This window comes from Ostrea edulis, chromosome 10 (genome assembly GCF_947568905.1).
Source record: "Ostrea edulis chromosome 10, xbOstEdul1.1, whole genome shotgun sequence".
In the NCBI taxonomy this organism is placed as follows: domain Eukaryota; kingdom Metazoa; phylum Mollusca; class Bivalvia; order Ostreida; family Ostreidae; genus Ostrea; species Ostrea edulis.
Genome location: NC_079173.1, coordinates 42019064 through 42033877, shown reverse-complemented (window position 1 = coordinate 42033877; position 14814 = coordinate 42019064). Strand labels below are relative to the sequence as shown.

The following is a 14814-nucleotide window of genomic DNA, read 5'->3' as shown; positions in this document are numbered from 1 at the left end:
ACATGGACTTATCACGAAAATGCGATTTTGCCTGATTTTTACGTGGAACCATACTTAACTATATATTTGTATGTAAAACTTTGATCCCCCTTGTGGCTCCATCCTACCCCCGGGGCCCATGATTTGAACAAACTTAAATCTGCACTATGTCAGAAAGTTTTCATGTAAAAATCAGCTTTTCTGGCTCAGTGGTTCTTGAGAAGAAGATTTTTCCTATATATTTGTATGTAAAACTTTGATACCCCTTGTGGCCCCATCTTACCCCCGGGGGCCATGATTTGAACAAACTTGAATCTGCACTATGTCAGAAAGTTTTCATGTAAAAATCAGCTTTTCTGGCTCAGTGGTTCTTGAGAAGAAGATTTTAAAAGATTTTTCCTATATATTTGTATGTAAAACTTTGATCCCCTATTGTGGCCCAATCCAACCCCCGGGGCCCATGATTTGAACAAACTTGAATCTGCATTATGTCAGGAAGCTTTCATGTAAATCTCAGCTTTTCTGGCTTAGTGGTTCTTGAGAAGAAGATTTGGAAAGTTTTCCCCTATATATTTGTATGTAAAATTTTGATCCCCCCTTGTGGCCCCATCCTACCACCGGGGGCCATGATTTGAACAAACTTAAATTTACAATATGTCAGGAAGCTTTCAGGTAAATTTCAGCTCTTCTGGTCCAGTGGTTCTTGAGAAGAAGATTTTTAAATGACCCCACCCTATTTTTGCATTTTTGTGATTATCTCCCCTTTGAAAGGAACATGACCCTTCATTTGAACAAACTTGAAAGCCCTTCACCCAAGGATGCTTTTGGCCATGTTTAGTTGAAATTGGCCCAGTGGTTCATGAGAAGAAGATGAAAATGTGAAAAGTTTACAGACAGACGGACAGACAGACAGACGGACGCCGGACAAAATGTGATCAGAAAAGCTCACTTGAACCTTCGGTTCAGGTTAGCTAAAAACCATGAAAAATGTGATTAAAAGTAATATAGTTGTCTTCCATGTGGAATCAAATGTTAAATTCTGACATTGATTTTCAAACAAGTTTTCCTTCACATACAATGGTGGAATATGACAATTGTATGTTTGAAGTGGTAATGAACTGTAGAACTAATGTTAATATGAAAAATCAAGTGAAAGCTTAAAACTTAAATTAATGTAATCTGAAGAAAATGATATTCACTCATCCTAAGCACCTGATTTCACCTCTGGTGTGTCCAGGGGTCCGTGTTTGCCCACCTCTTTATTTGATATTGCTTATAGGAGTTATGAGATTGATCACTGTTCGTTATCTTCACCTTTCATTTACGTCAATTTAATTGGTTTTTTGTACATCGCTTGAGGATGTATAATCATGTCACATGCACAGAAAAAATAAACAAGTGTTTACGAAATTTAATTCTGTAAATATTCATTGCAATAATTGCAGTGCAGAGTCAAAGTAGTTGAAATATATCAGGTTCGATGCACAAAGAATGAGGCATGTAAATATGTTCATGAGAAGAATTATTCACTATTATGTCATCAGAAAACGTTTTTAGAATGTAAGATGAGGAAAATAATGTAAAGTATATAAACAAAATGACTCCTGGTATATTCAAATAAACGGGTAACATGCATCTATACCACACAATTAAGTCTATGTCAGATTGAGTGCATTTAGCGGGGTGCATCTGAATTTTTTTTTTCATTCAATGTAAAAATAGAATGCAAACAAAAATATGATATAATTTTAGTTTTTTTTTTGGTCGGCTATAAAATCCGAATAATGCAAATGAAAATTAACCAAAACAAACAATATTACCCATTTTCTGAAATCTAAATAAATGTAAAATTGAAAGGCTTAGTCCTCTTTCCCGTTCTCTTGAAAAAATCTCTTAAGGTTTTTTGCATATACTTGATGTAAAATAGCAAGCCTTTTCTTGGCCTGTCATTACAAAGTTGATGGGTTGGAAACTTACAAGACTTGGTTTGAAATTTTAACAATCCCCTTTTAAATAAAAAAAAAAAATGAAATGAATGGTGCTTTTTTCATACTGGTCAGAGCCAGGACATCAATGAATATACATCACCCTCAAGTTTGTTTGGTAGAGGTTAAACGAAAGCGATTTCCAACAGCTGTTTTTGATCGGAGCTTTCTGTGTTTGACTGTGGTCTGGACATTTATTGGCTGGGTCCTGACAGAGATAAACCTGGCCGTTTTATGCTGTTGTTTTTTTTATCGGAGCTTGCTGTGTTTGACTGTGGTATGGACATTAATTGGCTGGGTGCTGACAGAGATAAGCCTGGCCGTTTTATGCTGTTGTTTTTGATAGGAGCTTCCTGTGTTTGACTGTGATCTGGACATTAATTGACTGGGTGCTGACAGAGATAAGCCTGGCCGTTTTATGCTGTTGTTTTTGATAGGAGCTTGCTGTGTTTGACTGTGGTCTGGACATTAATTGGCTGGGTGCTGACAGAGCTAAACCTGGCCGTTTTGGGCTGTTGTTTTTGATTGGAGCTTGCTGTGTTTGACTGTGGTCTGGACATTAATTGATCGTTTTGTGCTAGTATGACAGAACCATTAGAAATGGACCGTGAGAATTAACCACCCTCGACAACTATATTCTGATGACTAACCTACCATGCTTTCAAGAAGTCCTCACTTTTTTACAAGTTTTTACAGCCTATGTACAACTTTTTAGTCGGTAGATGACAATTCCAGAAGTATCGTAATACCGGAGCTATTCTTGTGTTCTAGATACTCATAGCGACAGTGTTATTATCGTTATAATGCACACCCCAGTCCTCCTCCACCGTTCTGATCAGAATTAGTCAGGTCAGAATTAGGCGGGTAACACTGCAACACTTTCCCGCCCTTTGAAAGCTTGTTAGTTTGTCCATTGAAGTCATATCTCCTTAGCACAAATCTTTCTGTCAACGTGTCCAGTATAATTGGAAAAAAAGTTGTCAGAGCATGTGCTAGTAAAAAGAGTGTAATTATTTTTAAAGATATCAACCACTTTCACAAGTTTTCAAAGATAAAATGCCTTACAAAAAATGAAATACATTTGATAATGGACAATATTTATTTCATTTAATTGGTTTGTTTTCCTTCAAAGGCTGCAAATTTTCTGATAGCTTTTGCACGTGAAAAAACCCCAAAATTACAATGTTCAGATTTCCCCCCTTGACGGGACTCACCAAGCCACCATTTCAAACTATGGGGATGCGCCCAAACTGGATAGGTTTCAGACAACGTGTAAGTACTGCCCCAGTCAGAAAAATTTTGATTTTGTGTGGAATGAAATATAGCCAGTAATAAAAAAGGAGCCCTCGCTTAAAAAAACAATCACCTAACGAGAGAAATATTAGAATTATAAAGCAAATTTTGGTAAGGTTTCCAAAGACTTGTTAAATTTTGAGATTTGACAAAACTGAAAACCACATGTCAGGATTTTTCTCTTTAAGACTCCGAAGCCAATTCAGTTCCATACCAACCCTTGACTATAAAGTGTCAGTCAAGAGGAAGCAGTGCTCTCACATTCAGCCTCATCATTAATGTAGCGACGCAAAAGCCATAAATAATTGTGCATCTCTTTCAAATTTATACCGTTTTAACATTTCATGATTTCATTTAGACTGCGGTTTATGCAAAATATTGAACAGATCAAGTGTTTCTATAAGTTCCGAGAGTTTGAAGAAAAAACCCTTTATCAACTTGTACTAATTTTGAAAACAAAGAAATGAAAAACTTTTATCAAATACAATGTATAAGTATCAACTAAAATAAAAGACATCAAATTATCAAAATAATGAGTAAAAACTAGCTTTATCTAGTACAGTGTACCACGAATATTATTTTCAAATTGTACTGCTATCTAGTGTCAATACCTGAACTTTTCTTCAAACTCTAAGACTATTCCGAATCCAAAGTCTCTTTATTATCCGGGCCAGGTCTGCCCACATCAATCTCAAACACCAAATTATCATCAAATCTGATCGCAATAAAAGACAACACATACTCTTCCACATCCCTTCGTACTTAAATGTTTAATTCAGCATAGATGTTAATGGCAAACTCACAACTCAATGTTATTACTTACGGGCTAACTTTCCATTGTATGCAGCAATATTCCAGTATCAACTGCATAAGGTGTTGACGACTCTCAACTGATTCGATGCGCAAGAGCTTGTTCTGTGTATGATCAGTTTTTAAATCGAGGCAGGTAACTGACAAAGTTGATGTAATATGGGCTTCAACAGTTTCGTTTAAAGTCCGCATGGCGCAAACTCTATTGGTCTTTATAACAATCTGGTTTACCAAAACAACCTGCAATTGAATGCTGTCTGCCTTGTTTTATACCAATTGTTGGACCTTTCTTTACAGACTAGTCTTGACTGTGGATTACTCCATTTACCTGACCAAGACATAGAGCTCTTAGCGGATGTGACCGGTCGACAAGGGATGCTTACTTCCCCATGGCATCTGATCTCACCTCTGGTATATCCATGGATCCGTCCGAGTTTGCCCAACTCCTAATTTTGTATTCTTTGTGGGAGTTGTCTTCACTTTTACATTAATTTAATGTGTCCAAAATAGAAATGGGAAATACCAAAAAATATATATACAATACATAAATGTTAGAAGCAAAATGTCATATCATGACGAATAGATTTGAAGGAATTCTTAAAGATAATTGAAAACCTCCTCTAGTTACCCTAAAAAATCAAGAATAATGATCTTACCAGGGGACTTGCAATCAACAATGTTGGGTTCCCAACCTTTCTTTTCTGTAAAACAGAATGAAACCTGTACATATGAACATCAACACTCCATTTTTGACTAAACGAAATGATATTAGGCAAATCTTACTAATCAACTTATCAATACTGCGACCACATTTTGGATACTAAACAACTAAGACAATATATATAACAATAACCTGTAATCAGGCTAAGAAAAAAAATGTAGAATTTCAGGTGCGATTTTCGTAGCATCCATCCAAAGTGGCGACAGTTGTTTAGTTTATCTACGGAAGTGGAAAATGAAGGACTAGCTGATCAGTTCCTTGAGTAATTTCTTTCTATCATTAATCGCATGACTGACCACAACAGTGGATAATTCCCCCAGATAGATCCTTGAGCTAGCAATTAAGCACGATGTGTTTTCTTGAAGATTAAGTACATACCATTTTTGACTGTGACTGAGTAGTTTTTCCACACCTCCCCATACTGGTTCTGTTTGTGACAGGAATACAGCCCGCTGTCCTGTTCCCGAGGTTGAATTATCAGCAAGGAATGGCGGTTTGTTCTTAGACTTAGAAAAAGTAGCAGAAACAAAAATCAATATCACAGGGACAAGACATCCATTCACAAATGATACAAGTGTTCAACAAAGTAGACAAGCAAGTTCTGCAGGGATGTCGCATTATATCACCCCTTTTTCCCTATTTACAAACATGCTAATAATTACTTATTTACAGTAGCTAAGTACTTCGTCACTAGCTTGAAATTGCGGATGTATATATTTAATTGCTGTGATAAAATTTAGAAATTCATTTCAAAATTAAGAATTATCTCCCTCATGCCCAGCTCTTATCCCTAGACAAATTTTACTCCACTTTTTGGCACTCTGTTTTCCCCTAAAATAGCTCTTACAAATTTATTGTTATTTTGGATTTCAACCATTTCGATTAAGCATCACTGGAGATACATTATTTGTCGAAATGCGCATCTGGGGCATCAAAATTGCTACCGTATAAGTTTTACATTTACATTGTAAGAAACATTCATTGTTTCACATCCTGTAAAATCTCCATTTCTTATATCCGGCGAATATAATACATTTCAGATATTTTTCTGAAGTTGCCAGAAAAGCGAGAAAAAATTGGAATAGGAGATAAGATTTTGTTCCCATTTGATTCCATGCATAAATAGAGTCAGATAAAAACTTCAAACAGATCGGAAATAAAATCCTCTAAACTGTGTAGAATGACATCATAGAGTCAGGTAAAAAGATCAAATAGATCGGAAATAAAATTCTCTAAACTTTACTGAAATGACACCAAAACAAGTGGAAGTCAATCTTAATATTTGTTGAAAGTTTTGTATAATTACTTTTTATAATGTCGTGGTTGGATCATTTCCCCATCCTTGTACCAGGTAGTATACGGTCTAGGATCACCGGAAACTTTACATCGCAGTCTTAACTTAGAGCCCTCGTTCACTTTGACGGACTCTAACGCTAGGTCCTCCCCTCGTTTCAACAAAGGGGCTTCTGAAAGACAAACATACATCATAATTTATAATATTCTCAAAGTTAAAAAGAATGACTTCAAATCAACCTTACTACACAATCTTTCTTTTTATTTCAGCAGGTCAATATTTACACTTTTATCTCAATCTGATTTGCACATCTGTATCACAAGATTAACTTTCTTTCACATTCCAACTATTTCAAGAGGACAAACTTGGGGTGTACCACATACTGAAAAGAGGTTGTGGAAATAATAAAGACGTAAGACCGAGTTCTCTCTCTGTTCTCTCCGGTATTTACATTAATCCTATCTTGTTAGAGACTAAATGACATTATGCCCCGATTCAGGATAAAAAGATATTTCAAAATGTTGTAAAGAATTTGGTAGGGAACAGCTCTTAATAACTTTTCAGGGTATTGCATGACCTTATAAACGTCTACGGGATCAAAGGTCAAGTAAGTGCAGATCTTTTCCCATATATATGCAATTAATCAAAAACGGATAAACAAAGTCACATCTCAAGAAAGAAAGGATCTCCTGAAAGTAAACGCTAAACCCTGTCAAAATGTCCTACCATACGTTTCAACTTCAACGCACAATCCAAATAATCCGGAAGTTTTTCAAGTTATCAGGAACAACCTCCCTATCTTGGAAGGAGACTCAGAAATGAAAAAAAAATATTTGAATCATAAAAAAAAAAATCAAAAGTAAACGGCAAAGCCCTTCTAACCAGAGCATGTTTTCCACTAGCAACAATGAAATCCCTACCATCAGCAAATGTAATAAACCAAGGTGCGCCACGTGCCCATATATAACACCTGGATCTAAATTTTATTTAAAAAAACGGAAGCCAATTTACAGTGAAATCATCCATGGCATGCACTTCTTCCAACCTCTTGTATATGATAACTTGCGCTGGTTGTGGAGAAAATCATATCGGCCAGACAGGCGACACCCTACAACATAGGATGACTGTACACCGTCAACAAATAAGGGAACCAAAATACCAATGTACCCAAGTCAGTAAACACATTCGAAACTGTGCCAAAAATTTCAGTCTGAACTTTACCATTTTCCCCTTTCACAAATTCCTGAGAGATACTACGGAAACGGAGCGTGAAACTAAAGAAACGTATATTCGAGAATACAAACCTGCATTAAACGCTCAATAAAATGCAAAACTTTATATGATATATAAATCTTTTCGCACATTATAAATCTGTTTTTTTTTTTATTGCTAACACATAATTCAGAAGTCAACTACGATGTAAACAAATTTGTCATTATTATTGTACACATTGTATATGTTTTATCTTGCACAGACCAAAAGTCGGCTATGTTTTTATTTCTTTTTTTTCATGTAATATTTAATTATGTTGTATCATCACTTTTGACGTCATAGTTAAATCTATAATGTGTAACTAAGCAATAATGTCATAACTCTTGAGAATTAAAATGAAACCGGTTTAGTTTTTTTTTCGGCGTTCCAATTTATCTTTATCATATATTATAATAGAAAAACTATTTTAAAATGTAACGCCTGAGGATTATAAAATAAAAGCGCTTGCGTTAATTTTTTAACTTTGTGTACTGTTTATTCTATTTCTTTTGATATATACAACCCCTCTCACTAGATTAGAATCGCCGCGGTGCTCCAGGTCAGAGCGTTCACCCCGCAAGCAGAACAACGGGGTTCGTATCCCGGCTGTAACATGCCTAAGTCGTTAAAAAGAGGTAGTGACAGTTCCATCGCCAAACGTTCGGCATCGGGTGTGAATGTCACGTTAAAAATGGATGTCCCATGTCACAGTAGCTGTGGCCCAATGACCGAAAGTACCGAGCAAAGACCTAAATTTGAAGCTCTTTATCGGTCTTGGTGAGGTCTCCATATGAGTGACATTTTTTTGAATGAGACGTTAAACAAGATTCAATCACTAGATTATAATCAATAATAGGAAATTCTAAATATATGATCCGCTAGGTATTTTATAACACTACAAAATATCACAATCAAATCAATACATTTTATTAGCAATTTTAAATATTTTTGATTGCTAAGTAACAACGTTCACAGTGCAATTTTGACCAGAATTCGTCTTCCTGCATCCATTTGCATAGCATGGTTATTAGTAACTACCACACTATTTTGAAAACATAATATGTAAGTCGATGTTTTTAAGAAGACATTTTTACAAAAAAAAGGGGAAAAAAACCCCCAACAAACAATAACAAACAAACCGAACGCAGAGAACATACCGTATAACTGGTTTTAGTGACCTTCAAAATTAGTTTTCTTTAAATCTGGTGATGTGATATTAGCGTGATATTGTTTTAGGGATTACACGTGTTGACTAAAAATAAATAAAATACATGTATATATAGAAAAAAAAACCTACATCAATGTATTCAAAATTGCATGTAAAATATAACACCAATTTCCCAAACTTGGGTTGCATAGTCATCGCACTGTCACTTAGTTATATTGCACGCATCAGAAATGCCATTTTCTTTAAACCAACTTACAATAAAGATCGTGTCTACCGGACAGTACTGAGCTTAATTGAAATCTCGTGTCTACCGGAGAATACTGACATAGTCAATATGTAATGGCGTCTAGATTTGTTTAATATTAATGTTCAGCTGTTTGTGATGTAACGTCGCTATGTTACTAAATGTAAAGCTTCTTAAGATTTGATATGAAAGCGCTAAAGCTTTACTAAATGTCTTCGTGTATCCTTTTTTATTTTTTAATTATACATATATACACTATATACATACATACATATATATATATATATATATATATATATATATATATATATATAATTCCAGGGATTACATCAATGATAGATGTGTTTGCGAGTGGTAATGGGGTCATTTCCGCACACAACGTTCAGATATTATTGTATTTTTCTTTGCAATATTTTTAGCATCTAATTTCTGCGAACCTTTAACTACGCCCATTAGTGCTCCCAGGGAAGTGATGATTTACTAGATATGAAAGAGAACCTGCTAACAATCTCCGTTTGACGGTTATCTTCCACCAGCATTATCGAGAGGGAGATATGATACATATCAAACCTATTAAATTCAAGGGCTGTATAAATTTACTGCTGTGTATCCTTTGCCACATATTCCATCGACTATGTAATCTGCGTTTTTATTATTAACCTTTCTGTAAGAAATAGGAAAGTTTCTAATTCCGTATGATGCGTGATTTTTCAGCTCCAGCACATTTGTTAGATGGAGAGTTTGTTTTGTTTATCACAAATGAGTAAACTTACCGCCAGTGGATGGTGCAGTTGTCCTGGCCAACGTTAAAACACAATTCAGAGCAATAATAGATACGATAGTCACAGTCCGAATTGAACCCATTTCTTGAAGGAATAATGTCCCTTGTAAAATTCTTATGAAATTTCTCAATGCTCCTCTGAAATAAAAAAAAAGTTATCAAATACCATTGATATTTTGTTTTCATTAAAACTAAAACAATTCTTATGAAAGTTTATTTTTACACAAACCGTGACCTTATCTAACATTGGACATCGACCACAATGCATTGTACTACTTTACGGTTTTCCTTTAGATGCATGTTGGTGCAAATCCAGTACTCCTGAAAGTGACCGATTGAAATGGTCAGTTTCCACCGCACTGGGTGTATGCTGGGTGTATAGTTTATCTACTTGTGAGCTATTCCTCCATGAGAGTTTACATCAAGGTGTGAATTTTAACAACAGTACATCGGAATCAGCGTACTTAGAAATTAAATAATTAAGGTATCACACCGGTAATTGTCCAATCAAAATGAACTTAGTCAATTGTAGTTTCATATATTTAAAAGAATTTGTTTTTTGCGCGATTTTTCTCATTTTCTCTTCTCTTAATTTATGTACCCCTTATTAGGAAATTTTGTGTAATTTGTAGAAAGAAACAAGTGTATACAAAGGAACTATTTGCTGTTGGTAGCTGAGGCTACTTCCTGAGGTGTACTCCGGCTGTTTACAAACATGTGAAAAATACGTGGATTTCTTGTTCGCGGGTAAATTTTTTTCGAAAATGCCACGTAGGGTGTTGTTTTTCTGGTGTCGGCAGACGAGATAGGTAACATAGGACGTTTCCGACTGCGTTATTCGGCATCAATTCTTCAAACTGATTTTTAATGATCCCCCCTCCTTAGTAATAAATAGTGAAAATAATTACCGGTGTGATGCCTTGATGCTGATTACTTCGCATGGCAAATAATTTATATCCTGCATAACGAACAACGATCGCCGAAAAAAAATAATTTGCACAATTTACTCATGAAACATTTAAGGATTTTTATCAAAATGATGTATTAATGATCCTTACAGTTTCCTTTCTTATGAGTCCCAGGCCTCACGCTTTAGAAGCAGCAACGAGTGCTTTCAAACTGGCTTATTGGACATCGGATACCGTGTTAACAGCGGGTGATACGAAAAAAAAAAATACCATGAGCTTCAGTAAGCAATCGAAATATATCATTATCATTTAGATTTTCAAAGGAAAACAAAATAAAACAGAAGAGTTACTATGTCTGAAATGAAACAAAAGTACACCGGAGATAATCGGGTTTCTTTTGAAGATTACCTCCCGATTACGCGATTATTGTTTTCTTACGTCCTGTTGAGAATTTTTCACTCATACTGATTTTTCTGTTTACTTCACAGACAATTCGTCCAACTACAGACATCACTGGTCGCTACTCTTGTTTAAAGAAACCACAAAAAAAATCCAACAACCTAACCAGTTCCCTTCCGTGTATAGTTTTTTCCGAAGATGCGGCAGTGGCTACTTTGAAAGGAATGCAATGTATTCAGTCATAGAGCAGAATAGCCTGTAACCGTTATACGATTCGCTACATTGTCTACAGCGATAACTGGACACCAATCACTGTATTCGTGTGACATGAACTTCCTGCCAAACGTAAAAAAATGAAGAAAAAAACCCAACCAAAAAAAAAAAAAAAAAAAAAAAAAAAAAACCCCGAAAAATAAAAAAAGTCAACAAAAAGTCTACGGTATTCCTCATTTTCACTATATTTCGTCGATAATTCAAATCTTTTCCCAATTCCTTGTATAGTTAATCGAAAACTGCATAGACCGAAGTCGTAATCTTAAAGTATTACAACTTTAAAATTATCAACGTTACAACCGTAAATTAACATACATCAATTATTGCAAAGAGATATATAGCTTGTGTATTCTTATTCTAATATTTTACCTTCAAAAGAGGCCATTTTGAAATTTGAAATAATCACCTTTTAATCCGTATGAATATGAATTGTATAACATTGAAGCTAAATGATTCCCATAATCAAAAATAGATCAATTACAAAATCTTAAAGCTGTTGGTGCGTATTGATCATCAACACAATCTCTTGTGTGAATGTTAGGCTCGCACGCTGATCCTAGTCTGCTGTTTAGATATGGCACGTGACTCCATTCAAACAGTCGCATGTGCAATACGAAAAAATAAAGTTCACAGCATGACGCCATCGAAGGAAGAAGGTACAAGCTAGTCAGTGCGTGTGCACTTCATTCTATCGTAGCGTGTTTTAGGAATACAGTTTCATCTTTTAAGATAGGTGACCTTTTACATGTAAATCGCGAAGTCAATGTCAAGGCACTGTGATTTTTCTCTTACGTCATAGGATTACTATTTTGTTATTAATCGAAGTATTTCGTTTAACACACGCAAATATCGTCAATCGCCTTAAATGTTCACCTATTAAAATATTGACAAATGTAAGTAAATTTTGAAGTTTTTCAGGGGTGGCCGGTTTTGTGAGACTTTCTTTGTAAGGAAATGTTAAGGTTTCTGCCGGGACTTTGATAATTGGCCGATATTCAGGGAGAACCGGTTTTCTGAGGGGCCGGTTTGGAGAAGTTTCACTGTATTCTACCATGTGACGTTTTGGCGCCATTTCGTTTGTATATTTGAAGAGAGAGTGTTGCCCCAGGTAAAAAAAGTGTGTCATCTTCTACTTTCTTTTATTGTCCTATATTGCACTCGATATTTCAATACGTAGATGTTCTGTTGTTCTCAGATTTTTTTGTTTACTTTTACAACTAGTTTGCATTTTTATTTTATCTATCAAAATTTCATGTCTATGTATATATTTAGCCTTCCTGAAAGTCGTCCCAAAAAGGCAATTTGAGGCGTTCCTAGTTTAAAGGGCACTTAAGTATTTTAGTGCTAAAGTATGAACTCTTAGAGAACAATCCCTCTAAATATTAGATCAATGTTGATTGTCGTTAAAATATTACAGTCAATCAAAGATGAAAACCAACTCGTGATTGGTAATCGTAATATTTTTCTTTACACATATGCAAAATCTGACGTCGCGTTTTAATTCATCGTGACGTCTTTTTTTTTTGCTAGGAGCGGCTCATTTCATTTTGTTCGTATCTTTGGTCATTATTAGTGCTTTATATATCCTTATAGCATAGAGAGAACCATCTGTTTTACGAAGCTCACAATAAAATTTCTTGAAAACATTCCGAAGAGTTTTTGCTTGATCTAAGTGCATAAATTTTCCCCTAAGATCAGTCAGAGCTACTGTAAAGAAGTGCACCAAGCTCTCTAAAGTCTGCTACTTCGCCGACCCGGTCCTGTGATATAAGGAAGACAGATAGTCTGCCCCCCCCCCCCCCTTTAACGTTACAGTAGATACAAAGCAAGAGAGCTATTTAGGAAACACCCCAATCTCACAATGATATCAGCCTCACCATATAAATCAATGGGACTATCCAAGGGGAGGCACAGAGTTGTAGAGAAACTATGTATTAGTCTATTTTGTTTCCATAAAGGGTATATTCCCTACGGAGAAAAACAATTTCCAAAGAAAATCAGATACGTGGAAGTAGATGTTCAGGAGGGATACTGCTATTTCGGTGCTGGAAGATCACTAGAATTAAGAGGACACATCAAGCGTTTGGGGAGTGGGAGTATTGGGGGATTTGTAGACCTCCCCAATAATAAAGTTGGGTTGATAACATGTGCTCATGTTGGATTTTCACCTGATGAATCAATGAATGGACAGATCACAGATACTTCTCAAATTGAAGTTGAGGCATTTGATAGAAGACACCATTCCTATAATGCGTGTGGTAAATGTGAACGTGCAAAGTTCCCGCGATGTTACCTGATTGGACAATCTGTTTTGAAGCCAGATCCTAATGTTGATGCTGCTTTAATTGAACTTGACAAAGATATTGACACCTTTAAGTATCGGGCTGTGACGTCAGAACAGTTGCAATCTGCAGGTATTTTCATGAACAATTCTTGCCTTGTTTTCTATATTTAAGTCTCCCAAACGAATGTTTTTTACTCGGTTCTTATCAAGGTCTAGATATTCAAGGATATGATAGGCCAATCAATCTAGATGTGCATAAACGTTTTTATTTTCAGATTGAAGGGGGTTAGGGTACATTTTGGTGGATATCAAATGGGGGTGGGGTTTAAAGTCATATAGTCTATCTTTTATCTTAAAAATGACATCACAATATCTTGCAAAAAGAACTCCAAATAACAAATTTGTAGTAATAATTATGAGTTATATATAGCTGTAGCGCTTTGAAATTGAAGTCAGTTTGGCGTTTTAGCCCAGGTCTGATATACACACGGGGTCTTCAGAAATGATGAAACGATTGGATGATTGATTGACAATTGTTTAACGTCCCTCTCGAGAATATTTCACTCATATGGAGACGTCACCGCTGCCGTTGGAGGGCTACAAGATTTAGACCTATGCTCGGAGCCATTGAGCAGGGATGAATTTTTATCGTGCCACACCTGTTGTTACAAGGGGCCTCGGTTTTTGCGGTCTCATCCGAAGAACAGTCCTTAGTCGCCTCTGATGACAAACACGGGGTAGTGAGGATCTATTCCAACCCGGACTCTCACGGGACCAGAGAAAATATGATGAGATACAAGTTGGCATCAAGTTCAAGTGATTCTAGTGAACTTAATTTCTGACTTTGAACATACACACTCATGTGATTTTAATTTTGGGTGCCGAAATGCCACTGATATTAAGCTGTTTCCTCTACCAAAAAATAATTATTGTTCCAAGTTTATATATGCTTTTCCCTATTTCAAATCTAGGGAAATTAAACCATTTTAAACATAAAGTTACCATATATTTCTGACATCGAGTAAATACGTTTTTCTTCAGTTTTATTCTCCTAACCCCTGCACATGCAAAATGTTTTGTAAACAAAAATAAAAAACCATTGGGTTATTCATATAAGCAGATACACAGCGTAATAAATAATTTCCAGATAAACAGTAAGCCATATTGTTGACACTATCAGTTTCACTGCCATTATATGCAGGGTCAGACTAATAAAGGGAAGTGACCAACAATATAGAATTTTACTAAAATCCGAAAAATACAAAGAGGAGAGACTTTCTGGAAACATGATTATCAATAAAATGTTTACAAGATTATGGGTACAAATGAAATTAAATGTAGTAAGTAAGTCTTAGAATAAGTAAATAATCTTTATAAAAGGGGTGACTTCCAATACATATTTAATATTAATTAATGATTGATTT

General features: G+C 35.5%; 1 protein-coding gene across 3 annotated transcripts in view; it reads right to left on the bottom strand.

The window, feature by feature from the left end:
- The window catches only part of LOC125666117 (fibroblast growth factor receptor 3-like), a 32663-nt gene extending 20957 nt beyond the window's left edge, over positions 1-11706 (bottom strand). The window contains exons 1-5 of one of the 3 annotated variants that reach the window (XM_048899222.2): positions 11476-11706; positions 9519-9664; positions 6095-6254; positions 5167-5294; positions 4724-4768 (exon numbers count right to left, since the gene is read on the bottom strand). In XM_048899222.2, coding sequence (XP_048755179.2) covers positions 4724-4768; positions 5167-5294; positions 6095-6254; positions 9519-9609 — 424 coding nt within the window. In that variant the 5' untranslated portion in view covers positions 9610-9664; positions 11476-11706. Of the gene's footprint in view, positions 1-4723; positions 4769-5166; positions 5295-6094; positions 6255-9518; positions 9665-9807; positions 11214-11475 lie in introns of those variants that run through there. The other 2 variants (XM_048899223.2, XM_048899224.2) reach the window with 2 other exon arrangements.
- Positions 11707-14814: the final 3108 nt, after the last annotated feature.